At 50.4% G+C, this 26,369-nt stretch overlaps 1 protein-coding gene across 1 annotated transcript in view; it reads right to left on the bottom strand.

The window, feature by feature from the left end:
- Positions 1-26,369, bottom strand: part of LOC115081071 (vomeronasal type-2 receptor 26-like) — a 134,066-nt gene that overhangs the window by 38,609 nt on the left and 69,088 nt on the right. Inside the window, exon 4 of the mRNA XM_029585584.1 lies at positions 18,419-18,646. Coding sequence (XP_029441444.1) covers positions 18,419-18,646 — 228 coding nt within the window. The remainder of the gene's footprint in view (positions 1-18,418; positions 18,647-26,369) is intronic.

Below are 26,369 nucleotides of genomic sequence, written 5' to 3'. Positions count from 1 at the left end.
CAAGGTCTGATTGGTCCTTTCAGCTTGACCATTTGCCTGTGGATGATAGGCCGATGTGAAACTCAGGGCAATATTAAAGTTCTTACATAGGGAACGCCAATACTTGGCAGCAAACTGTGGTTCCCAGATGGATATAATCTCCTTGGGGAGTCCATGGCAGCGAAAAATATGTTGGCTAATTCTGGGACCGACGGGAGGCCCGGCAAGGGAATAAAGTGACCCATCTTCGAAAAACAGTCGATGATGACCCAAATTACGGTATTGTTCTAGGATGGAGGCAGGTCTGTAATAAAGTCCGTCAAGATGCTGGACCATGGCTCTGTAGGTGCTAGAAGTGGTTAGAGTAAGCCCCAAGGCTTCCTGGTAGGCAGTTTCTGTTGGGCGCAGACGGGACACGAGTCCACATAGTTTCAGGAGTCTTGCACCATGTTGGGCCACCAATAGTGTCTTCGTAACATCTCTAGGGTCCTGGCACAACCCGGGTGTCCTGCCAACTTGGAATCATGAGCCCATTTCAGAACTCGTTCATGTAATCTATGTGGAATGATGGTTTTTCCAGTAGGAACTGTAGTGGTCACAGCAAGGGATATACAGGTAGGATCAATGATGAATCTAGGGACTTCAGGAATACTTCAGGTTCAAATGATCTTGACAGTGCGTCAGCATGGAGGTTCTTGGAACCTGGGCGGAAACATAGGACAAAGTTGAACCATTCAAAGAAGAGCGCCCATCGGGCTTGTCGGGGATTCAGGAGTTGAGCTTCTTTAAGGTGCTCAATGTTCTTATGGTCAGTGAAGATGGTAAACTTGTGTTGCACCCCTTCAAACCAGGGATGCCACTCTTGGAGTGCCAACTTGACTGCGAAGAGTTCTTGGTCACCAACGGTATAACGTTGTTCCATAGGACAGAACTTGTGTGAGTAGAATGAACAAGGTATCAATTTACCCTTGGGAGAAAACTGGCTGAAGACGGCTCCTGTGCCAGTTGAAGAGGTGTCAACCTCAATGACAAATGGACGTCTTGGATCCAGATGCTGAAGGCAAGGGCCAGAACAGAAAGCCTCCTTAATCATCTGTAAGGTGGCTTGTGCTTTAGGGGTCCATACCCGAGTATTAGCCCCTTTCCTGGTCATGGTGGTAAGTGGGGCAACTAAGGTAGAATAATTGGCAATGAAGCTCTGGTAATAATTGGTAAAGCCAAGGAAATGTTGTAGGGCCCATAGGCCTACTGGTGGAGGCCAGTCTCGGATCCCTTGGATTTTCTCTGGATCCATGGAAAAGCCTTGATCGGAAATGATATACCCTAAGAAGGGTAAGCGATTACGCTCAAAAAGGCATTTTTCCAGCTTGGCATACAAATGGTTCTCTCTCAGATGTTGAAGGATGATCCGAACATGCTCTCAATGAGATTCAAGGTCTTTGGAAAAGATGAGGATGTTGTCAAGATATACGACTATGAAGGAGTACAAGAGGTCTCGGAGAATTTCATTCATAAGGCGTTAAACACCGCTGGGGCACTGCATAGCCCAAAGGGCATCACTGTATATTCGTAGTGACCGTCCCTCATGTTGAATGCGGTTTTCCAGATATCTTCGGGTTGGATGCGTACCAGATTATACACACCTCTCAGATCCAACTTAGTGAAGATCTGTGTCCCTTCAAGGCAATCAAACAGCTCACTGATAAGGGGCAGGGGATATCGGTCTTTGCGGGTGATGACGTTGAGCCCCCTGTAATCAATACAAGGGTGTAGACTGCTGTCCTTTTTCTTAATGAAGAAGAACCCTGCTCCATCAGGGTATTCAGAAGGACAAATGAACCCTTTTTCTAGGTTCTCTTTCATATACATAGAAACATAGAAACATAGAAATGACGGCAGAAGAAGACCAACCGGTCCATCCAGTCTGCCCAGCAAGCTTCACACATTTGTTCTCATACTTAACTGTTTCTCTTGGCTCTTAGTAACCTTATGTTCTAATTCCCTTTTCACCCCCACCATTAATGTAGAGAGCAGTGCTGGAGCTGCTTCCAAGTGAAATATTAAGTTTGATTAGTTGGGTAAGCGGCAGCATAGCTCTCTGCCATGAAGCAGAGGGCAATGCTGGAAATGTGTGAAGTATCAGTTTTTCTTTTCCCCTGTCATTGAAGCAAGGAGTCATGCCGGACATGCACCGAAAGTGAAGAATGCCTTGAAAGTCACATTAACTATCATCAAATATTGAAAAGCCTAATAATTGGTAATACCTATAAGCCCATGAACCCATCCCTGTTTTTTTTTCTTTTTTTCTTTTCTTTTTTTAATTGGGAGATGGATGCCCTTCATCCTTCTACTCTGTGAAGGTGGACACCTACCACCGGCCACTGGCATCCCGCTCCGTTAATGCCTCTGTGGCTACTGCCGCTCCATGCAGTGTTTTACTACCTGCTCTTTATATGCGTCCTCTAGAACTGATGGATCCCATCCCTGGGTTTTTTTATTATTTATTTAATTGGGAGATGACAGTCCTCCATCCTTCCGCTCCGTGAAGGTGGACACCTACCACTGGCCACTGGCATCCCGCTCCGTGAATGCCTCTGTGGCTACTGCCGCTCTGTGCAGTATTTTACTACCTGCTCTTTATATGGACACCTACCACTGGCCACTGGCATCCCGCTCCGTGAATGCCTCTGTGGCTACTGCCGCTCCGTGCAGTATTTTACTACCTGCTCTTTATATGTGTCCTCTAGACCTGATGGATCCCATCCCTGTTTTGTTTTTTGTTTTTGTTTTTTATTTAATTGGGAGATGACAGCCCTACATCCTTCCGCTCCATGAAGGTGGACACCTACCACTGGCCACTGGCATCCCGCTCCGTGAATGCCTCTGTGGCTACTGCCGCTCCATGCAGTATTTTACTACCTGCTCTTTATATGCGTCCTCTGGACCTGATGGATCCACAATATTTATCCCATGCCCCTTTGAAGTGCTTCACAGTTTTGGACTTCACCACTTCCTCCGGAAGGGCATTCCAGGCATCCACCACTCTCTCCGTGAAGAAATTCTTCCTGACATTGGTTCTTAGTCTTCCTCCTTGGAGCCTCAGCTCGTGACCTCTGGTTCTGCTGATTTTTTTCTGTTGGAAAAGGTTTGTCATTGTCTTTGGATCGTTAAAGTTTTTCAAGTATCTGAAAGTTTGAATCATATCACCCCTGCTCCTCCTTTCCTCCAGGGTGTACATATTTAGATTCTTCAATCTCTCCTCGCCACACATATACTCAGACATAGCTTGAGTCTCGGGTTGAGACAGTGGATAAATTCTGCCTTTGGGAGGCATTGTGCCCGGCAGAAGTTCTATAGGGCAATTGAACTTATGTAACGGGGGCAAGGTATCCACCTTCTGCTTCGAGAAGACATCTTTGAAGTCAGAGTACTGCGGAGGCAAACCAGGTAAGGTAACAGACTTCAGAACAGGAACTACTGGAGATACAGAACGTAAGCAGGTCTTCTGACATTTAGAGCCCCACTGCACCAACTGCAGGGAATGCCAATCGAACTGGGGTTCATGGGCCTGGAACCAGAGCAGCCCCAGGATAACTGGATGTGTCGATCGTTTCAATACATAGAAGGACATCTCCTCTTTGTGGAGGGTGCCCACGGTAAGACGAACAGCCACTGTTTGGTGGGTGATGAACCCTGGAAGGTGTTCTCCTTGGATGGAGGCAATGCGGAGGCTCACCTCTAATGGCTGAAGAGGAATGTTCAGAAGCTTGACAATGTCATCCGTAATGAATCTGCCACTTCCTCCGGTATCGACAAGAGCAGTGGTGGCGAAGGTGTGGGCCTTGATGCCCAGGGAAACGGGAAGCAAGAGTTGAGGGCCAGTAACAGTAGCGCCTAAGCTCGGGACCCCCGCCGGGCTCAGGCGTTGCAGTTTCCCAGATGAACCGCGCAGAACTGCAGACGATGTACAGAAGTACCACAGTAAAGGCAAAGACCCTCCTTCCGCCGACAGAGATGTTTGGTCGGAGACAATCGCCCTTGGTTCACCTCCATAGGTTCCTTCACGGAAGAGGGTGGTGGTGCTGGAGTCTTAACTAGAGGACTGGGAACACATGTGGGATGTGGTGTAGGAGAGCAGGGAGCCTTTACGTCTAGGCGTCTTTGCCAGAGGTGATAATCAATCTTCCCGGCAAGGGAAATTAGGTCCTCTAGAGACATGGGAGTCTCCCAGACAGAGAGCTCATCTTTGAGAGTGCAGGAGAGTCCATCTAGGAAGAAGGCTTACAGACAATCTTCTTGCCACCCAAGCTCAGTGGCCAGAGTCCTAAACTCCACCATATACTCAGAGAGGGTCCGTGATCCTTGGCAAAGGTGGAGTAGGGTATGGCTGGCTATAGCCTGCCGGCCTGGGTCTCTGAATGTCTGCTTGAAGAGAGTGATGAATTCAGATAACTTGGAAAGTATGGGATTAGAGTGTTCCCATAAGGGAGAGGTCCATGCAAGAGCCTTCCCTTCCAGGTGAGATAGGATGAAGGTCACCTTGGTGATTTCTTTCAGAAACAATGAGGCTTGCAGTACAAATTGCATGAAGCACTGATTGAGGAAGCCACAACAGGAGCGTGGATCCCCATTGTATTGAGGAGGTGCAGGAAGTGCCAACGATGCTTTGGGAAGCATGGAGGATGATAGGCCCACGGGATTGGCCAAAGCTGTATCTCATACCTGGGAATGAAGCTCTTCCACTGAAGAAGCCAGCGATTCCAAAGCTTGGTGATGTTCTTTGACTGTGGCGGCCAAACCCGGTAAGGCCCTGGAGGCAGGAGAAGCCGCCGAGTCCATGGCCTTGGCAATCTGTTGCGCTCGGGGGTGGACGCTTGTCCTGGAGCAGTGGAGAACAGCTCCCTGGTAGGGACCAGGAAGCACCTGCCCCCAGGGGGCGGAACACTGGAGGAGACAGAGGCTAGGATGAGCATCACCACTGGAAGCCCGCGGTCCCCCCGGTTGGAGCCCGAAGGGACCTGGGCCACTTGGACTTAGGTGGGCCTTGCAGGTCTCCTGGAGAGATGGTAGACAGGCATGCCCACAGACAGGAGAGGAGCGTGGTCAGGTTCGAGACTGGAAGTCAGATGGAGCAAGGAGAACCAGAACAGTGTAGGCGATGACAAAGGTTGGGACAGAGCCAGAATCAGGAGACGTAATCAATCAGGCAGAGGTCAGAATCCTGGAGTCAGTCCGAGGAGTGGTCAACAAAGCAGAGGTCAGGTTCTGGAGGTCAAACAAGGTCACAGGCAGACGAGGTCAGAAGGCAGGTAGGCAGAGTAATCAAGGAGCAAGCTGAGGTCAGAGGTCAGGCAGCAGGCACTAGAGTCAAGGAGCAAGCCGAGGTCAGTACCAGTGAGACAGTCCAGAGGTACTACCTGGGGAGATGACAGACGAACACAGGAACAAGAGGACACTGGAACGGAGGGATGCAGGAACAAGACTGGAACAAGGCTGGAACAGAAGGATCCTGGAACGAAGCTGGAACAAGACTGGAACAAGACTCAGAACGCAGTGACAATCTAGCTTTTGCGATTGTGGACCCTTGGGTCAGTTGGGATGGTGGATGGAACGCTGTGGAGGACCACAGAAAGCGTCCCAACTGGGAGGCAGTTCGGAGGACTCGGAGAAGTCCTTTGCGACCAAGGACTCGGCAGCAGGACGGAGGACGGATGACGTTGGGCCCTGGCGACTGAAGAGTCTTCACTCTGGAGACCGGTACTCCCCTGGGAGGAGCCCGTAGGAGTCCAGCCGCTGGGACTTTTGGAGATTCACCCTGGAAGCCGGAGCCCCCCCAGGAGGAGCCCGTAGGGGCCCGGCTGCTGGGACTTAGGCGAATCTTCTGGGCCAGCGAACACCAGGAACCCGAGGAGCAACGAAGGCCAAGGACGGAGTCCAGGAACGAAGCCGAGTCGGAAGCCGGGAGTTGGAGGAGAAGCCAAGCCCGGGGTGAGACAGGAGACGGAGTCGTGGACAGAGCCGGGTCAGAACCAAACGTCAGAAGCAGATACAAGAACCAAGGGACAAGACGGAGGACAAGTCAGGAGTCAAGCCGGGTCGAAGACGAAGAGTAATCCAAGGAACGCAGCAACTAGCAGTCAGGTAACCAGGAACCTCGTTGCAAGGCGAGGATCCCATCCCAGCTGCAGGGTAATATACCCTGCAGCGTCTGACGTCATCCTAGGGCTGTCCTTAGTTTCCCACGCTGGCCCCTTTAAGAGAAGAGCACCTGCGTGCGCGCGCGCCTAGGGGGCAGGACCAGCGACTGGGAATCGGCGGCGTCTCCCTCGCAGTGGGGACGCCGTGGCAGGCTGCAGAACGGGCCTGGGAGGCCGAAGACGGACTCGTGCGGGCCGGGCCGGCCCCAAGGTTGGTGGAGGGACCGGGGCACGGCCCGGTCCCGCAACAGTACCCCCCCTCCTATGCCCCCTTCCTGGGGGCCTGGGTTTGCCTGGGTAATCCAGATGGAACTGACGGAGGAGGCCCTTGTCCAGGATGTTAACGGCGGGCTCCCAGGAATTGTCTTCGGGACCATAACCCTCCCAAGAAAGAAGGTACTCCCAACGCCTGCGATGAAACCGTACATCAAGCACATCTTTATCCTGATAGATGGCATCCTCCTGTGCCTCAAGCATGGCGGGTGTGGGCGACTTCTTGTGATACGGAGAGAGGACCAAGGGTTTCAACAAGGAAACGTGGAAAACGTTGTGGATCCTGAGCGTGTGTGGAAGATGAAGGCGATAGGAGACTGCCCCAATCCTGTCCTTAACCGCGAAGGGGCCAATGTACTTAGGAGCCAACCTCATCGAAGGAAGCCGTAAGCGGAGGTATTTAGTACTCAGTCACACCTTCTCTCCAGGAAGGAACACTGGGGCTGGCCGTCGCAAACGATTGGCCACTTTCTTCATAATAACCGCTACATGCTGGAGTCTCTCCCGGGTGGATTGCCATATCTGGCGTAACAGTCGGGCGGTGGTTTGTACGGTTGGAGACGGCACATCTACTAGTATGGGTAAAGGGGGCCGCAGACATCTGCCGTAAACCGTGTAGAAGGGGGACTTGCCGGTGGAAGAGTGCTTTTGGTGATTATAAGAGAATTCTGCCCACAGGAGCAGAGTCACCCAGTCATCTTGCAGGTCTCCCACGAAGGAATGAAGAAACGTCAAGGTCCGGTTTACCCGTTCTACTTGACCGTTAGCTTGGGGATGGAAGGTGGTGGTGAAGTCAAGCTGGATCCCGAACTTCTCACACAGTGCTCGCCAATACTTCGCCGTAAACTGAGAACCCCTATCCGAGGTGATGTGTAGGGGGAGCCCATGAAGGCGAAAGATATGTTGCGTAAACAAATTCGCCAGTTCAGCTGCTGAGGGCAGTTTGGAGAGAGGCACAAAGTGGGCCATCTTAGAAAATCTATCTAGGACAACCCAAATCACCGTCTTCCCCTCTGAAGCAGTCAGATCTACAATAAAGTCCGTAGATAAGTGGGTGCATGGTTCTGCGGGGACTGGCAGAGGCTGAAGAAGGCCCCAGGGGCGGCTGACGGGAGTCTTCTGTCGGGCGCAGGTCGGGCAAGAGTTAACGTAGAGGCGAACATCCCTCTTAAACTGGGGCCACCAGTAATACTCCGAGAGTAATTCTTGGGTCCTGGTTACTCCCGGATGGCCGGCTGTTAGAGAGTCGTGTGCCCAGGAAAGAACCTTCTTCTGCAGTTGGAGAGGTACCACAGTCCTCCCCGTCGGGACCGTGTTGGAGGCCGTGAGGAGCACTTTGGCTGGATCAAGGATGTACCGAGGTGGATCTGGCACATCCTCCATTTCAGCTGTACGGGAGAGAGCGTCCGCCCGAACATTCTTATCGGCCGGCCAGTAGCGGAGGAGAAAATCGAAGCGGCTGAAAAAGAGAGACCACCTAGCCTGCCGGGGATTGAGGCGCTGGGCACGGCATAAGTACTCCAGGTTTTTATGGTCTGTGTATACAATCACCGGCTGTTGGGCCCCCTCCAACCACTGGTGCCACTCTTCGAATGCCAATTTAATGGCTAGTAATTCTTTATCCCCATTCCATAGTTCTTTTCTGCCGGCGAGAACTTCCGGGAGAAGTAGGAACAAGGCAGGAGCTCCCTCCGTGGAGATACTTGACTTAGAACGGCCCCGACAGCAATGTCGGAGGCATCCACTTCCACGGCGAACTGTCATTGGGGATCGGGGTGCCGCAGGCATGTATCCTGGAGAAATGCCTCCTTCAGTTTCTGGAAGGTCTGTATGGCTGCCGCTTACCAATTCCTTGCGTCTGATCCCTTCTTGGTAAGGGCCGTCAAGGGTGCCACCATCTGGGAGTAATGTGGGATAAATTGCCGGTAGAAGTTGGCGAACCCGAGGAACCTCTGCAGCGCCTTCACCCCCACTGGTTGAAGCCAATCTTTGATGGCAGCGACCTTCTCTGGGTCCATATGGAACCCCGTAGAGGACACAATATACCCTAGAAAGGGTAACGATTCCTGTTCGAATAAACATTTCTCGAACTTTGCGTAAAGCCGATTATCACGTAACTTCTGAAACACCCGACGAACGTCTTGGCGGTGTGTCTGTAGATCCTTGGAGTAAATGAGCACGTCATCTAGGTAAACAATTACTGAGGTGTGTAGCATCTCTCGTAGAACCTCATTCATGAGGTTCTGAAACACTGCTGGGGCGTTGCAGAGATCGAAGGGCATGACCCGGTATTCATAGTGTCCGTCCCTTGTGTTAAATGCGGTCTTCCACTCGTCTCCCGGCCGAATTCTCACTAGGTTATATGCTCCACGAAGGTCTAGTTTGGTAAATATTCTGGCCCCCTGCAGTCGGTCCAAGAGTTCTGGGATCAAGGGCAGAGGATACCAATCCCGCCGGGTAATACTGTTCAAGCCCCGGTAATCTATGCAGGGTCGGAGGGACCCGTCTTTCTTCGCCACAAAGAAGAAACCTGCCCCATCTGGAGACGTAGACGGTTGGATGAACCCCCGATCCAGGTTCTCCCGGATGTATGCCGACATGGCTTGAGTCTCCGGGAGAGACAACGGGAAGACCCGTCCTTGTGGCGGTGTGGTACCAGGGAGAAGATTAATAGCGCAGTCAAAGGGGCGGCGCTCCGGGAGGATCTCAGCCTTCTCTTTGGAGAACACATCGAGATAATCCTGATAGTGAGATGGCAGGCCCAGAGTCAATGTCAGGAGAGGAATCGGTGGCCGAGTAACCATGGCTAGGCAGGAATTAAACCACACGGGTCCCCAGGATGCCAGTTGAAGGGAATCCCACGCAATTACTGGCGAGTGCTTCCGAAGCCAAGGTAGGCCCAGGATGACCGGGTGCATGGACTTCTCTTAAACGAAGAAGGAGATCTCCTCCTGATGCAGAACGCCCGTGTGTAGAACGAGAGGCTCGGTGCGGGTAGTGATGACACCAGGAAGTATTCTCCCCTGAATGGAGGACACGCGGAGAGGGGGTCTTTGGGGTTGAACTCCGATCTGGAGTTGTTGAACCAGCTCCTGAAGTATGAAGTTACCCCCTGCTCCCGGGTTGATCAGAGCTTGCGTGTCGAACTTCCCCTCCGGGAGGAGTAAAGTCACCGGCACAAAACATGGGGAGTCGGAAGCAGTATGACCTAGGGTTAGCTCCCCGACTGTCCCTAGGTCTGAGAGTTTCCCGGACGTTCACTACAACAGGCAAGGAAATGGCCTTTGCCACCGCAGTACAGGCATAGACCGAGCGACCGGCGTCTCCTTCTTTCTTCTTGGGAGAGGGGTCCCCGACCCACCTGCATGGGTTTGATGTCTTGGACCCCAGAAGTACCAGGCGGGGAACTCTCTCTGCGGGGAGGAGTAGATCCAACGAGCCCCAGCCTAAGAGTCGGCCTTTTTTCTCGAAACCGGCGCTGGATGCGGCGGTCCACACGGCCTGCGAGGTCAATCAGAGCGTCCAGGTCATCAGGGAGGTCTCGGGCCACCAATTCATCTTACAGCTTTGGGGAGAGACTCTCCAGAAAAATGCTGTGCAGGCTGTCGCTCCCCCAGTTTAGTTCGGCGGTGAAAGTCTGGAACTCTATGGCGTGTTCTGCCAGAGGCCGGTTCCCCTGGCGTAACTGGAGTAACTCTGAGGAAGCAGTGGACTTGCGGGAGGCTTCATCAAAGACCCGCCTGAAGGCGGAGACAAAGTGCACCAGGTTGTCCAGGCGATGATCTTGGCGTTCCAAAAGGTTGGAGGCCCACGCCAGGGGTCTCCCGTCCAACAGAGAAATGATGAAACTTGTCTTGACCCGGTCCGTCGGAAACTGAAGCGGAAGCAGGTTAAAGCGAATGTAGCACTGGTTCAGAAACCCTCGGCATAGTTTCGCATCCCCTGAATACTGCGAAGGTACTGGCATCTGGATGGGAGCTGTAGCGGCGGAAGTGGCCCCAGTTCCTGGTACAGTGGAGCTGGCAGCCGTGGTTCCATCGACACGGTCAGCTAACCTCTGTACCGTCGCCATCAGAGCATCGAGGCATGTCTGCTGCTGTTGCAGCCTCTGGGCAATACCCGGAATGGCTTTCAGGCCGGCTAGGTCTGCCGGGTCCATGGCTTTGCAAACTGTTGCGATTGTGGACCCTTGGGCCAGTTGGGATGGTGGATGGAACGCTGTGGAGTACCACAGCAAGCGTCCCAACCGGGAGGCGGCTCGGAGGACTCGAAGAAGGCTTGGGCACTGGAATAAGGCAGAGTCCTATGCGACCAAGGACTCGGCAGCAGGAGGAAGGATGGACGACGTTGGGCCCTGGCGACTGAAGAGTCTTCACCCTGGAGACCGGTACTCCCCCAGGAGGAGCCCGTAGGAGTCCAGCCGCTGGGACTTTTGGAGATTCACCCTGGAAGCCGGAGCCCCCCCCAGGAGGAGCCCGTAGGGGCCCGGCCGCTGGGACTTAGGCGAATCTTCTGGGCCAGCGAACACCAGGAACCCGAGGAGCAACGAAGGCCAAGGACGGGGTCCAGGAACGAAGCCGAGTCAGAGGAGAAGCCAAGCCCGGGGTGAGACAGGAGACGGAGTCGTGGACGGAGCCGGGTCAGAACCAGAGGTCAGAGGAAGTCAAGCCAGGGACTGAAGCTGAAGACAGTCGTGGACGAAGCCGGGTCAGAACCAGAGGTCAGAAGCAGATACCAGAACCAAGGGACAAGACGGAGGACAAGTCAGGAGTCAAGCCGGGTCGAAGACGAAGAGTAATCCAAGGAACGCAGCAACTAGCAGTCAGGTAACCAGGAACCTCGTTGCAAGGCGAGAATCCCATCCCAGCTGACGTCATCCTAGGGCTGTCCTTAGTTTCCCACGCTGGCCCCTTTAAGAGAAGAGCCACTGCATGCGCGCGCGCCTAGGAAGCGGAGCCAGCGACGGGGAATCGGTGGCGTCTCCCTCGCAGTGGGGACGCCGCGGCAGGCTGCAGAATGGGCCTGGGAGGCCGAAGACGGACTCGCGCGGGCCAGGCCGGCCCCAAGGTGGGTGGAGGGACCGGGGCACGGCCCCGTCCCGCAACACTAGCACAGAATAAACCGCGATTGCCAAGGCAAGAAAATGCAGGCAGGGACTTCCTTATATCAGGCAATCAATCAGGGCGTGCCGCAGAGCTAAGACCCGCCCCTGGCCCTACAAGAGGCTGGGCAGTCCGCGTGCGTGCGCTTAGGGGCGTGGCCAATGACATGGAAGGCACCGTACTCCGAAGTGAGACCTGGTGCGCAGTGGAAGGCCCGGCGACCACCGCCGTGGGACGCCGAGGCCTGGAAGAGTTCACAGCTGCTGCTAGGGAGGCCGACCCGGGACCCACGGTGGAACCAGAGAGGTGAGCAGGCCCGTGTGCGGGCCGGACGCGGACAGGGTGCGCAACAGATTTCAACCTGGTTAATACAGGAAACAGAGTGTATGATTAAATGGTCTGTTTTCGCAGTGGAAAAAGGTAATCAGTGGAGTGCCTCAGAGATCTCTACTTGGACCGGTTCTTTTTACTATATTTATGAATGAACTGGAGAGAAGTACGAGTGAGGTGATCAAATTTGCAGAAGACACAACATTTTTAAGAATAGTTAAATCACAAGCGGACTGTGATAAATTGCAGGAGGGTCTTGTGAGGCTAGAAGATTGGGAGTCCATGTGGCAGACCAAATTTGATGTGGACAAGTGTAAGGTGATGCATATATGGAAAAAATAATCCATGCTGTAGAATCACAATGTTAGGGTCGATTTTAAGAGTTACCACCCAGGAAAAAAGATCTGAGCATCATAGTTGATATTACATTGAAATCATTGGCTCAGTGTGCTGTGGTGGCAAAAAAAATCAAATAGAATGTTAGGAATTATTAGAAAAGGAATGTTAAATAAAACATAGGCTATCATAATGCCTCTGTATTGCTCAATGGTTAGACCACACCTTAAATACTGTGTGCAATTTTGTTTGCCGCATCTCAAAAGGATATAGCTGCACTGGAGAAAGTACAGAGAAGGGCAACCAAAATGTTAAAGGGCATGGAATGGCACCCCTAAGAGGAAAGGCTAAAGAAGTTAGGTCTGAACAGCATGGAGATGAGGCGGATGAGACGGATGAGGGAGGATGTGACGGATGAGGGAGGATGTGATAGAGGTCTAAAAAATCATGAAAGGACTTGAATGAGTAGATGTGAAACCATTATTTACTCTTTCAGATAATACAAAGACTAGGGGACATTCCATGAAGTTAGCAAGTAGCACACTTAAAACCAATAGGAGAAAATTCTTTTTCACTCAATGCACTATTAAGCTCTAGAATTCGTTGCCAGAGGATATGGTTAAGGCAGCTAGTGTAGCTGAGTTTAGAAAATGGTTGCATAAGTTCCTAGAGGAGAAGTTCATATACTGCTATTAATCAATAGGAAAGAGCTACTGCCTGTTGCCGTCATTAGTAGCAAAGGATTCATTTAAATTTTGGGTACTTGACAGGTAGTTTTAATTTGGATTGGCCACTGTTGGAGACAGGATACTGGGCTTGATGGACCCTTGGTCAGATTCAGTATGGCATATCTTTTGTTCTTATGTTCTCCACTCACTGTTCTCCATACCCACACTCGCAGGCTGGTTCTACTCTTTATCCTACACACAAACACACACACACATTCTCCTCCACATACACAAACATACAGCTGATTCCATTCCTCTCCTCCACACACACACTCACAGACTGGTTTCATTCTCTCTCTCTCACACACAGGCTCCATTTCCCCTCCTCCACATACACACACACACACACACACACATGCTGGCTCCAGTCTATAGCAAGTACTAGCTTTTTTGCTGCCCTATATAAAAAATTATTTTTCTATTTCCCCCCCCACCCCCCAATTCATTCACTCTCTTTTTCAGGCCCATCAAATAAAACCCAGCTCCCTCCATCAATCAAAATTTTAAAAAACTGATTAAACTCATGGTCAAGAAAAGGGTATTAGGTACCCTAGGCAAACCTTACAGCCTCACACACACAATACCCCCCTCCACACACACCTTCCACAGACACACACAATTAAATTATGAATTTATAACAAATTTTACATAAAAACAACATTCAAACATATGGTTTTCTGAGGCAAAAATATAATTTACAACATGCATATTGTATTTTCATGCACTGTTGTGGTGCCAACTGGAAAATTCTGCAAAAAAGTCATTTCAAACTCATATGGAATTAGACCTTTTGTAATGCGTGTTGGATGTGTACTTGGCCCTCAGAAAGCCATGAATAAACATAATTTCTATTACAATATAGTAAACCTTCCATACTAAAACAATCCTAACTGCCAGCACTCAAACAGTAACAACTTTATCTATGAAAAGGCAACACTGCACATATTACACCAAGCCCTAGAACACCAATACACCTCCTGTTAGGAAAACAGAACAAATAATGCTCTATAGATCCCTACACAGAAACAACATATTACACCAAGCCCTAGAACACCAATACACCTCCTGTTAGGAAAACAGAACAAATAATGCTCTATAGATCCCTACACAGAAACAACATGCCTCACCTCAGTCACATATGCCAACCACAGACAGATCCTGACCAAATACAGAATAAAGAGATCAGAAAGTATCAACAGAAACGTGCTGAGAAGAACTGAACTGGAACCCAAAATAAGTCAGTCTCTATATGTAGGGCGACAAGGAAAAACAGAAACATTACCATTCTTCATAAAACATTAAATAATAAAATCAAGAAATATAATGTTGCGCTGGAGGTGGACCCTTGGCCTGGTGCAAGATTGGTATGGCCCTCCGGTTGGACCCAGAGAGTGCCTGCCACCAGGAGGAGGAGCACAGGTGGAGACAGAGGCTAACAGGAACTTCTCCACTAGCAACCCTGGGTTCCCTCAGGTTGAGCCCTTGGTTACCTGGGCCGCCTGGTCTTAGGTGGGCCTCACAGGGTCTCCTTGAGATGAAGCACAGGGGAGTGCCCACCATGAACAAGGGTGGTCAATGTCCAGGCAGGAGGGCTCAGAGATCACAGGAGGCCAGAACAGAGATTCTGAGTGGATAGCAAGGCTCAAGGCCAGAGTATAAGTCCAGAATAGTCAGCCGAAGCAGGGGTCAGTACCTGTGGTCAATCTGGGATTGGTCAAGTCAGGCAGAGGTCAGGTTCCAGGCAGCGATAAAAAGTAGTCAGGTCAGGCAGAGGTCAGGTTCCAGGCAGCGATCAAGAGTAGTCAGGTCAGGCAGAGGTCAGGTTCCAGGCAGCAGACAGGCGAGGTCGAAGAACGAGAAAAGGTCAGTACTGTGAGAACAGTCCAAAGGGTACTACCAGGGATGGAGAGATGAAGGATCAGGAGACACTGGAACAGGAGACACTGGAACAGGAGACACAGGAGATGATGGAACAGGAAACGCTGGAACAGAAGACACTGGAATGCTGGGAAGGCAAACTAGAGAACACACAATTCTTGTAACACATTACACATCCATTCGTGCAAACATTTTTTATTAATGAGACCATATAATAAAAATCCTAACTAGACAGTAAATACTGACTAGCTCATACACTCATTCACAACCATACAATTCAACCACAACCACTAAAACAACACATAATATATTATATAATGCCCCCAAACATTTAGTTACATATTCATCCATTAAACAAGAATGTACATGGAATTACAATTCAAAATTACAATAAAAAACACTAAATTGTAAACAATGTTCTGTGCAGATATCCTAAATGATTTAATTCAAAAATTGAGCAAATCACACCATCAAAAAGTTATAGGACACCAGATCTATAATATATATCATCACTTAAATGTAGATGCATTCAATAAATTCTTCCAATATCCAGTGTCCAAGTATAGAATCAGCACTGTCCAATGGACTCATCCGACAAGGGATCCTTGTTTCACCCGAAAACAACGGGCTTCTTCAGGATAATTCTCGCCAAAACTGTACTCGCCAACAATTCCACTTAAAGCAACAAACAATACAATTAAAATATCTGCTCAAGAACCACACCCACAATCTATATCCCATTCAAACCTTAAGCCTTACCTTCCACAACGCCCATACATTCACACTGCTGAAACCCTTAAATTCTCAAGTCTCCCGATAAATTTCATCTCTTCAAAAAATATTTAAACATATTGAAAGAATGTTTCATAGGTAGTATTTCAAACCATTACTTCAAACCATTACTTCCAATTTCACGGCTCCAAGCAAAGCAGAGCAAAACTACACGATCGGAGATCATGAACTTTTAGCCGTGAAATTGGCTCTTCAAGAATGGCGTCTTTGGTTAGAAGATGCACAGCATAAGTTCACGATAATCACGGATCATAAGAATCTCGAACATTTAAAAGAATCTCAACTCCTGAATCCTAGACAGGCCCGCTGGGTGCTATTCTTTGAACGTTTCCATTTTGAATTCCGCTATCGCCCAGCAGCCAAGAACGCCTGAGCGGATGCTCTCTCTCGCTCTCTTGAGCCTGAAGATACCCCCGAGGTCCCAAGACACATCATCGACCCAGCATGCATAACCCTCGCAGTGACCAACACGGTACCAGCAAGGAAGAGAGTAGAAGGAGCAGGGTACCAGGACCCCCTTGGAGGAATACTGGCTCAAGACCGCCCTGCCCCAATGGCGGAGGCGATGATGAAGGGGCAGTAAGGATCTGGATTGCATAAACATGGTCCGGTGCAGACGGCCTCTTTCAAGGCATGGAAAGTGGACTGAGCCTTGGGGCTCCAATTTGAAGGTGACTGCCTTTCCTGGTCATGGCCATGAGCGGAGCCGCTAGCATCGAGTAGTTGGCAATGAAGCTTCTGTAATAGTTTGTGAATCCCAGGGATATTTGTAAGGCATGAAGGCCTACTGGCTGGGGCCAATCTCGGATACCCTGAAATTTCTCAGAGTCCATGGTGAAACCACGATTTGATATGATGTAGCCCAAGAATGGAAGATGGGTCTGCTCGAAGATACACTTCTCTAATTTTGCGTAGAGATGATTGTCTCGGAGGCACTGTAGGACAGTTCAAACATGTGAGCGGTGGGTCTTCAGGTCCTTGGAAAAGATCAGTATATCGTCCAGATATACTACTACAAAGGAGTATAGTAAGTCCTGGAAGATCTCATTCATCAAGCGCTGAAAGACCACAGAGGCATTACAAAGCCCAAAAGGCATGACTATGTACTCATAGTGGCTGTCTCTCATATTGAAAGCGGTCTTCCAAATCTCGTTGGGCTGGATTCTTACAAGATTGTATGCCCTTCGGAGATCTAACTTAGTAAGGATCTGGGCTCCTTGTAGGCGATCAAATAGTTCACTGATGAGTGGCAGAGGGTAGCGATCCTTGCGGGTCACGGCATTGAGCCCACGGTAGTTGATGTAAGGACGTAAACTGCTGTCCTTCTTCTTCATGAAAAAGAATCTGGCTCCTGCTGTGGAGTCTGAAGGTCTTATGAACCCCTTATCCAGGTTTTCTTTGATATACTCTGACATTGCTTTGGTCTCTGGAAGCGAGAGGGGATAGATTCTGTCTTTGGGAGGCATGGTGCCCAGGAGGAGCTCAATGGGACAATTGAATTTTCGGAGCAGAGGCAGAATGTCAGCATTCTTTTTGGAGAACATGTCTTGGAAGTCAGAATATGGAGCAGATAACCCGGTGAGAGTTGTGGTGTTCAGGACGGTGGTCGCTGGAGACGTTTGTCGTAGATAGCGGCTCTGGCACTGGGGTCCCCACTGGATCAACTGCAGGGATTGTCAGTCAAAATGGGGAGCGTGTTCCTGGAGCCACAGAAGTCCTAGGATTACTGGGTGCGTAGAATGCTTCAAGACAAATAGGGAGATCTCTTCATGGAGGGTTCCTACGGTGAGGCGGAAGTCCACGGTGTGATGAGTGATGCATCCTGGGAGGTGTTCTCCCTGGATGGATGTGATGCGGAGAGGTGTCTCCAGAAGTTGAAGAGGAATCTGGGGGAGCGTGACGATGTCGTCCAGAATGAAGTTACCACTTGCCCCGGTTCCCACAAGGGCAGTAGTGGCAAAGGAGCATGACTCCCAAGAGGCATACAGGGAGTAATAATTGGGGGCCAGTAACAGTGGTGCCCAAGCTCGGGACCCCCACCAAGCTCAGGCTCTGATGTTTCTCCCCAATGCTGCTTCTTCTCTTGGATTTATCTTCACCAGGAGTCCCGCGCCTATGTCCTGCCAGCCCCAGTACCCAATTGCTCAACCTGAGGGGAACATGAGTTGGTAAAGGTGAAGCTCCAGCTGGGTCTTCTGGTCCTGTACTGCCTCCTGGCAACGAGGACCACAGGGAGCTGTCCTTTGGTGGTGGTTCCAGTTCTCATGCCGGCTCAAGGGTCCACAGAGCTAACATCTCTACAGCAGAGACCCGCACTTAAGTCCTGCCAGCCCTGGCACCCGAGGACTCATCCTAAAGGGGACAGAGGACTAGTACAGGTGAAGCTCCAGTTGGGCCTCTGCCACAGCAGCCTCCATTAGTTGATGGTGGGGACCTGCAGGGCTCCTCCCTGTGGGTTGTGCCAACTCCACCTCAGTCCAAGGATCCTGCAACATTGGATATTATGACCTGAATCAGCAACATAAGAAGATCTCTGCTCTCCTTTGTACTCTTGCCATTATTCTTCCTAATTAAAAAAATACATGGTAGCAGAGTAGATAAGAGCAGATAAAGGCCTCTTGGTCCATCTAATCTGCCCAGTTATTGATTTCAATCCACATTGCTAGGCGCTATAATTCTGTTGTATTCAGATAGGGCTGAACTCATGGTAGCCAATTCTGAGCAGCAATTCTTTTCACCATTTTATAATATGATTCATGATTGATAAGCCCCTGCCCATGCTCTAATGTCACTTAATTCTGACCTGAATGAATGTGCTCTCCCACACGATTGCCTTCTCATTGATGGTGAAATCCTGCCCCGAGGGATTGTAAGGGTTATAGTTTCCAACAATTTCATTATTCTGTGTCCCGTTGGGCAGAAAGACCATATTTATAATATCATAGCCAATGGCGAGATCTCCATTCTCATCAAAAAAGATGTCTTCCCCCAGAACGTTCTTAAAGTGGATGTTCCTCAGATAATGATGGAGCTGAAGAAGGAAGGGAAGATCTTCAGTAGTGCCTCTAACCTTCAGTTTACACAATTCATTTCAAGGATACATAAAATCAAACAATGTTCCTCTTTTTGTTCCTTTGTAGAAGGCAGTTTCATATTGCCTGCATAGCTACAAAGACAGTAGACATGGAAGGCTGCAAAAGGGGGGGGGGGGGGGGAAGGGGGAAAAAACAAATAAACCTAGGGATATATGCCTTCTTTTTCTGGGAGTATTTCTTTTGACTAAAACAACGGCTACTTTTGAATATGCTTATTATCTAACTGTTACGCTTGGGCTCCGGACAGGAGTCGTGCACACCACCCAGCAGGGTGGCTCCAGGTGGAGAGAGACAGGAAGCTCGAACAGAGTCAGGTACCAGGCTGGGTCGGGGCAGGCAGCAAGAATCAGAGTCTGGGTTCAGGCTGGGTCAGGGCAGGCGGCAAGTGGCAGTGTCTAAGTACAGGCTGGGTCAGGGCAGGCGGCAAGTGGCAGTGTCAAGTACAGGCTGGGTCAGGGCAGGCGGCAGTCAGCAGTGTCTGGGTCCAGGCTGGGTCAGGGCACAGTAAGCAGGGCAGGGCAGGTCAGAAGGCCCGTAGGCCACACACACACACACACGGAAGGCCCGTAGGCCACACACCAATAGCGGGGCAAGGCAGGTCAGAAGGCCCGTAGGCCACACACACACACACGGAAGGCCCGTAGGCCACACACCAATAGCGGGGCAAGGCAGGTCAGAAGGCCCGTAGGCCACACACACACACACGGAAGGCCCGTAGGCCACACACCAATAGCGGGGCAAGGCAGGTCAGAAGACCCGTAGGCCACACACACACACACACGGAAGGCCCGTAGGCCAGGTATGGAAATCAAGGAAGAAGGCCAAAAGGCCGCACAAGGCAAGGCAAGGAAAGGAAAGGCCCGAAGGCCACGCAAGGCAAGACAAGGCAAGGATAGGCCCGAAGGCCCGCGCAAGGCAAGGCAAGGCAAGGATAGGCCCGAAGGCCACGCAAGGCAAGGCAAGGCAAGGATAGGCCCGAAGGCCACGCAAGGCAAGGCAAGGCAAGGATAGGCCCGAAGGCCGCGCAAGGCAAGGCAAGGCAAGGATAGGCCCGAAGGCCATGCAAGGCAAGGCACAGGATAGGCCCGAAGGCCGCGCAAGGCAGGCTAGAGCAGGGAGCCCAGGTGAGCTCGATGCCGAAGCACCGAGGCAACTGTCAGGCAGGGTTAAGAGGGCACACCCAGAGCATAGAGTGGACATAGGAGATGGACTGGGCCTGTCAGGAAAGCCAGCACTAGAGGACCCCTGGTGGTGAGGCGGTAGCACAGCAGCCACAGCCGTAACAGTACCCCCCCCCTCAAGGGCCTCCCCCTCCTCCTGGATCCATCTGTGCAGGAGGTAATCAAGAATAACGGGAGACCACTCCGGGGGTGATGCGGCAGGGTCAACTCCTTCCCGAGGAAATAAGGCAGTCCATAACCCCACCTGGGGTGATAAGGCAGACACAACCCCAACCTGGGGCAGAAAAATAGTCACCATAACCCCTCCTGGGACAAGGCGGCAGGGTTAGACCCCTCCTGGGGTAGCAGAGGCGGTGCAGATTTCCAGAACCCCTCCTGGGGTGACAAGGGGAACACAAACCCCACCTGGGGCAGAGAGAGAAATAGTCCGTAACCCTTCTTGAGGCGATAGTAGGACCGGTCCGGACCCTTCCAAGGTCGGCATTAAGACCGGGTACAGACCCCTCCAGGGGCGGCAGCTGGGCCAGTACAGCAGGCTCGGATCCTACTCGGGCAATTGTAGCAGGCTCGGACCCCTCTCGGGGCGTTGTAGCAGGCTCGGACCCCTCTCGGGGCGATGAAGCAGGCTCGGACCCCTCTCGGGGCATTGTAGCAGGCTCGGACCCCTCTCGGGGCGTTGTAGCAGGCTCGGACCTCTCTCGGGGCGATGAAGCAGGCTCGGACCCCTCTCGGGGCGTTGTAGCAGGCTCGGACCCCTCTCGGGGCGTTGTAGCAGGCTCGGACCCCTCTCGGGGCGTTTGTAGCAGGCTCGGACCCCTCTCGGGGCGATGAAGCAGGCTCGGACCCCCTCTCGGGGTGTTGTAGCAGGCTCGGACCCCTCTCGGGGCGATGAAGCAGGCTCGGACCCCTCTCGGGGCATTGTAGCAGGCTCGGACCCCTCTCGGGGCGTTGTAGCAGGCTCGGACCCCTCTCGGGGGCGATGAAGCAGGCTCGGACCCTCTCGGGGCATTGTAGCAGGCTCGGACCCCTCTCGGGGCGATGAAGCAGGCTCGGACCCCTCTCGGGGCGATGAAGCAGGCTCGGACCCCTCTCGGGGCGTTGTAACAGGCTCGGACCCCTCTCGGGGCGATGAAGCAGGCTCGGACCCCTCTCGGAGCGATGAAGCAGGCTCGAACCCCTCTCGGGGCGTTGTAGCAGGCTCGGACCCCTCTCGGGGCGATGAAGCAGGCTCGGACCCCTCTCGGGGCGTTGTAACAGGCTCGGACCCCTCTCGGGGCGATGAAGCAGGCTCGAACCCCTCTCGGGGCGATGAAGCAGGCTCGGACCCCTCTCGGGGCGTCAGCAGGACCGGTATGGACCCCTCCAGGGGTGGCAGCAGGACCGGTATGGACCCCTCCCGGGGTGGCAGCAGGGCCAGTTCAGCAGACTCCGATGGCTGACTCAGGAAGTCTGTCAGTAGGACTGGTTCGGACCCCTCTGAAGACGGCAGCAGGGCCGGTTCGGCAGGCTCAGATGGCAGAGGTAGAAAGTCTGTCAGCAGGGCTGGTGCGGACCCCTCCGAGGACGGCAGCAGGGCCGGTTCAGCAGACTCAGGCTCTTCTCGGGGTAGTGCAGCAGGTTCAGATGGCAGAGTAGCATGGTTAAAGGTGGTGTGCATGGAAGACACAGATTGTACTGCCGTGGGCTTGATACCTCGAGCCAAAGTCTGATGCTCCTGATTTTGTTTCTGGAGGAGCAGTTTAGAGAAGGCACAGGCAGTTCTAGGACGTCTAGGGAAGGTGCTCGTTAGTGTCTACTTGGCAGCTGTGGGAAGCTGAGCCCTGCTAGAGTTAATCAGCTCTCTCCGTTGTAGAGAAACCTGTTCCCGAGGCTCTAGCACTGGTCTCACAGAAGCCTTCTTGGCCAGGTAAGTCCTGGGTTTTTCTACCCACAAACTGCCAGCAAAAATGTCTGTTTTAGTCGAGCCAGAAACAGAAAACTGGTTAGGAGAGCTGATAGCTTTTTCTAATTGCACAGCTGGTCCTAGAGCAGAACAACAGGGGCAGGGTTTGCCTGGAGGTAACAAACACGGGAGACAGGAGCATTTCCACCACCCTGGTTTAGGAGCCAGACAGTTCAAACACTCCTGATAGACAGAGACATTTTTCTTGTTGCAGTTATTGCATGACCAGTGTTCCTGACCAACAAGTTCACAGGCAAGACAGTTCTGATAGCTTGGATAATTCAAAGTCTGACAGGAATGGCAGGTATAAAACTTTAAAGAAGGAGGCATCTTGAATTAGTGAAAAGTTGACTCACCGGCAGGACACAGACCTATCTCTTCCCCTGGAAAATGTGATGGCTTCGGCATACTGTTACGCTTGGGCTCCGGACAGGAGTCGTGCACACCACCCAGCAGGGTGGCTCCAGGTGGAGAGAGACAGGAAGCTCGAACAGAGTCAGGTACCAGGCTGGGTCGGGGCAGGCAGCAAGAATCAGAGTCTGGGTTCAGGCTGGGTCAGGGCAGGCGGCAAGTGGCAGTGTCTAAGTACAGGCTGGGTCAGGGCAGGCGGCAAGTGGCAGTGTCAAGTACAGGCTGGGTCAGGGCAGGCGGCAGTCAGCAGTGTCTGGGTCCAGGCTGGGTCAGGGCACAGTAAGCAGGGCAGGGCAGGTCAGAAGGCCCGTAGGCCACACACACACACACACGGAAGGCCCGTAGGCCACACACCAATAGCGGGGCAAGGCAGGTCAGAAGGCCCGTAGGCCACACACACACACACGGAAGGCCCGTAGGCCACACACCAATAGCGGGGCAAGGCAGGTCAGAAGGCCCGTAGGCCACACACACACACACGGAAGGCCCGTAGGCCACACACCAATAGCGGGGCAAGGCAGGTCAGAAGACCCGTAGGCCACACACACACACACGGAAGGCCCGTAGGCCAGGTATGGAAATCAAGGAAGAAGGCCAAAAGGCCGCACAAGGCAAGGCAAGGAAAGGAAAGGCCCGAAGGCCACGCAAGGCAAGACAAGGCAAGGATAGGCCCGAAGGCCGCGCAAGGCAAGGCAAGGCAAGGATAGGCCCGAAGGCCACGCAAGGCAAGGCAAGGCAAGGATAGGCCCGAAGGCCACGCAAGGCAAGGCAAGGCAAGGATAGGCCCGAAGGCCGCGCAAGGCAAGGCAAGGCAAGGATAGGCCCGAAGGCCACGCAAGGCAAGGCAAGGATAGGCCCGAAGGCCGCGCAAGGCAGGCTAGAGCAGGGAGCCCAGGTGAGCTCGATGCCGAAGCACCGAGGCAACTGTCAGGCAGGGTTAAGAGGGCACACCCAGAGCATAGAGTGGACATAGGAGATGGACTGGGCCTGTCAGGAAAGCCAGCACTAGAGGGACCCCTGGTGGTGAGGCGGTAGCACAGCAGCCACAGCCGTAACACTAACCCTTGATTTAGCTCTGCTGTCCCCAGAATGTCTCTAGCAAATCACTCAGAAACACTGGGCTGAGCCACAATAGGAGCTAAAGCTATTACTTTTTAAGGTACTGGTAGGGTGGGAGGGGCAGAGATGAAAGTTACGAGGAGGGAGAGGAATGGCAGTCAGGATTTTCTGAAGAAATGGGGAGGAGCAGGGTAAAGGTGGCAGGTGAGTTTCTGACCCCACCATATGTTTTAAATGTGCAATCAGAGGGGTTGGGGAATGGGGAATGCTTGGTCCAGGAAGGTTATTTCTTAAATATTTGTAGGGAAATGGGAATAGGGCCACAGGCTCACTCTTTATTTCCCTCCCCAAACAATGCCAGTTAGCCAATTATCTTTTGAAGGTTTCTGGTTAAGTTACAGATTATCCAGCCACACAATCTTGCCTTCAGGAAAACAAGTCAAGGCTTCACAATTGGCAAGGCTTTCCTCAGATTCTACTATGACAAAGAAAGTGACTGAGACTTGTTTATCTCACTGGTTATCTGTATTTGACCATCAGACCACCTGGCTTACTTACTTCAATACATCTTTTGCTATCCTGTATCCCCAATACTCCTCTAATAGACCCGTGATTATTACCACATCTTCTGCTCATCCAAGGTGACCAATTACAAACTACTTTGTACTATGAAGGTCGGCGAATAAAGCACTCTTAACTGTTCCATCGGTTAAAACAGCACGTCTCACCCAAGTCAGGGAGCGAGCATTGTCACTAGTGGGACTCATCTTGTGGATTACAATGCCTCTTGAAATAAGATTACAGAGAAATTTCAAACTATTCACAGGAAGTTTGAAAACCTGGCTTTTTAAACAGGCTTTTTATAAAGAGAACGGAGAAAGTAAGTAAGTAAAAGCGAACGTCAGTAAATCAGCACCCAGCACATAGCTTCCATGTGCTCACCTGTTAATTATTTTTTACCCCATTGTTAACCTTAGATAAAATTTGAAATTGTAAGAAAGAATTACATGTAATCCAGCCATGAAACATGTATTAAAAGGACAATATATATGAAGCTCATCAAATAGTCTTTATATTGGAATTCTCTGTTACCGGATCATTGTTGGCACTTCTATCAAGTTTTTACCTATTTTTTACTGTATGTGCCTTTTTGTTAACCGTTGTGATGGTAAATAACTTAACGATGGTATAGAAAAGATTTTAAATAAATACATAAATAAATAAATAAATTTAGGTTTATTATTGCTTTAAGAAAAATGCCTCATATTGACTAGTAATTGGAACTACAAGGCCTGAAGAGGAAAAAAATGTAATTGTCAGCTCAAGGCTGGGAATGGCGTGAGAGTGCAGAAATGAATGTGAGATAAGGTGCCAATAAAGTTAAACAAGAAACAAAGTACTAAGTAAGCAGAATGTGTGATGTCTGAGAGGCGCATGAGAGCCATGTTTAACAGTGTATAAAAAGGTAATGCAAATTTAAAATGGAGAGCAAACAGCATGGCACGAGAAGCAGTATATTCTGTAATCGTCTCTGTTTACTTCCTAAAGGAAACACAATCTTGTTCCTTCGGTTTCCGCTGTCTTGATTTTTGTATGCATGTATGAAATAAACAGATACTGCCAATTCTTATAAGATTTCTAAGCTACTTATTAAATGTTATGCTTTTGAAACTGAAAGTCTGTTTCATCACTGGTAACTCTGGGGAGGAGAAGGAGGGGTAAGTTTCAAGGTATTTTCACATTTTTAGTAATAGAGGATGGTTGAAACAAGCCACTGTTAGTCAGATAGTGAACTCCCTGAAAAGTTCAGGTAATGATTTGATCTCCCTGAGTAACACAGTGCTCAGGTAATGAACATTATTGGTGACCACGACGTGATCAGATGAGATATGGTACCATCGTGATTATGGGATGAGATTGAGGTAAGCAAAAAAATTGAAGAAATAGCACTTGCCATAAGTACAGTTTTGTTTTCTCATTTTATATTGTTGCTATAAACATGTGCACCCTGCTTATTGTTTTATTAAGCTGCTTTCTATTGCAAAGTTCTATATCTTTATTTTTTTTCTTATGATTAAGATTTATTTGAACTCTGACAGTGCATGCTAGTTCTGAGATGCTTCCTTTAAAGCTCCAGTCCCTGCTAACCAACCCCCTCTGCCCTATGGTTGATATCACTTATTGACTGTTACATAGTAGCTTAAAGTTGGCAATTTGTTTTTCTAAAGCATTCTAAGTTTGAATTTATTATGTCACAAGGTACAGGATCCCCAGGTTCTCTAGCATTAGTTTGTGAATTATTCCCACATGAAGTTAAAATCATTACTAAGCATTGTAAGACGACAGTTTTACAGCCCTGGTTCTATATAATTGCTGCAAGTCATTAAGTATAAAAAGAGAGGAAAATCCTTAACACAACATTTGCATTATTTTAACATGTTTATAGGCACCAGATTAGATTCCTAGAGTTCATAATCAGTGCTCCCCTCCCCCTTATGAGAGCAAATAATCAGAATTTAACTCTTGGTTAGGCCATAGTACAAGGAACCTTACATTTACTGTCTGGTTTTTTTTGTTTGTAATAAGATTTGTATGTTGTCCATAGTAAGCTAATTTTGTTTGAAGACTGTAGTTTTTCTCAGCCCCTGTCTCTTACAACAGTTGTTAGCAAGTAAAAAGATTTTCTTTGTCTAATTGCCCATCATACTTAATGAAAGCTTATTAAGAAATAATACTAGTTCTTTTGCAAATTCTGATTTGATTTCAGAGAGCGTTAACTGTCTTGTCCAGAGAAGGGTGGCAAATGTCAGGAACAGAACTGTTTGGAGAACATCGGGGCTCCTCTATTGGGGAGATTGACAATTTGATTGCTGAAAAAGCAATTACTAGTGTTAAAGTTTAGAATTTGAAAGGACACAGGCAGTTAAGGGGTTAACAGCAGAGAGAAAGGGAGGTGAGTGGGGGAATGCAGGAAAATGTTTCTCAGAAGAAAACAAATGAAGGAAAATAAAATTCCATTCAATGAATTAATATTTCAATTTAAAAAAACCGATTGGTGAGGAATTT

Source organism: Rhinatrema bivittatum, chromosome 19, assembly GCF_901001135.1.
Source record: "Rhinatrema bivittatum chromosome 19, aRhiBiv1.1, whole genome shotgun sequence".
In the NCBI taxonomy this organism is placed as follows: domain Eukaryota; kingdom Metazoa; phylum Chordata; class Amphibia; order Gymnophiona; family Rhinatrematidae; genus Rhinatrema; species Rhinatrema bivittatum.
The sequence above is the reverse complement of the archived record's forward strand: the minus strand, read 5'-3'. Positions and strand labels throughout refer to the sequence as shown.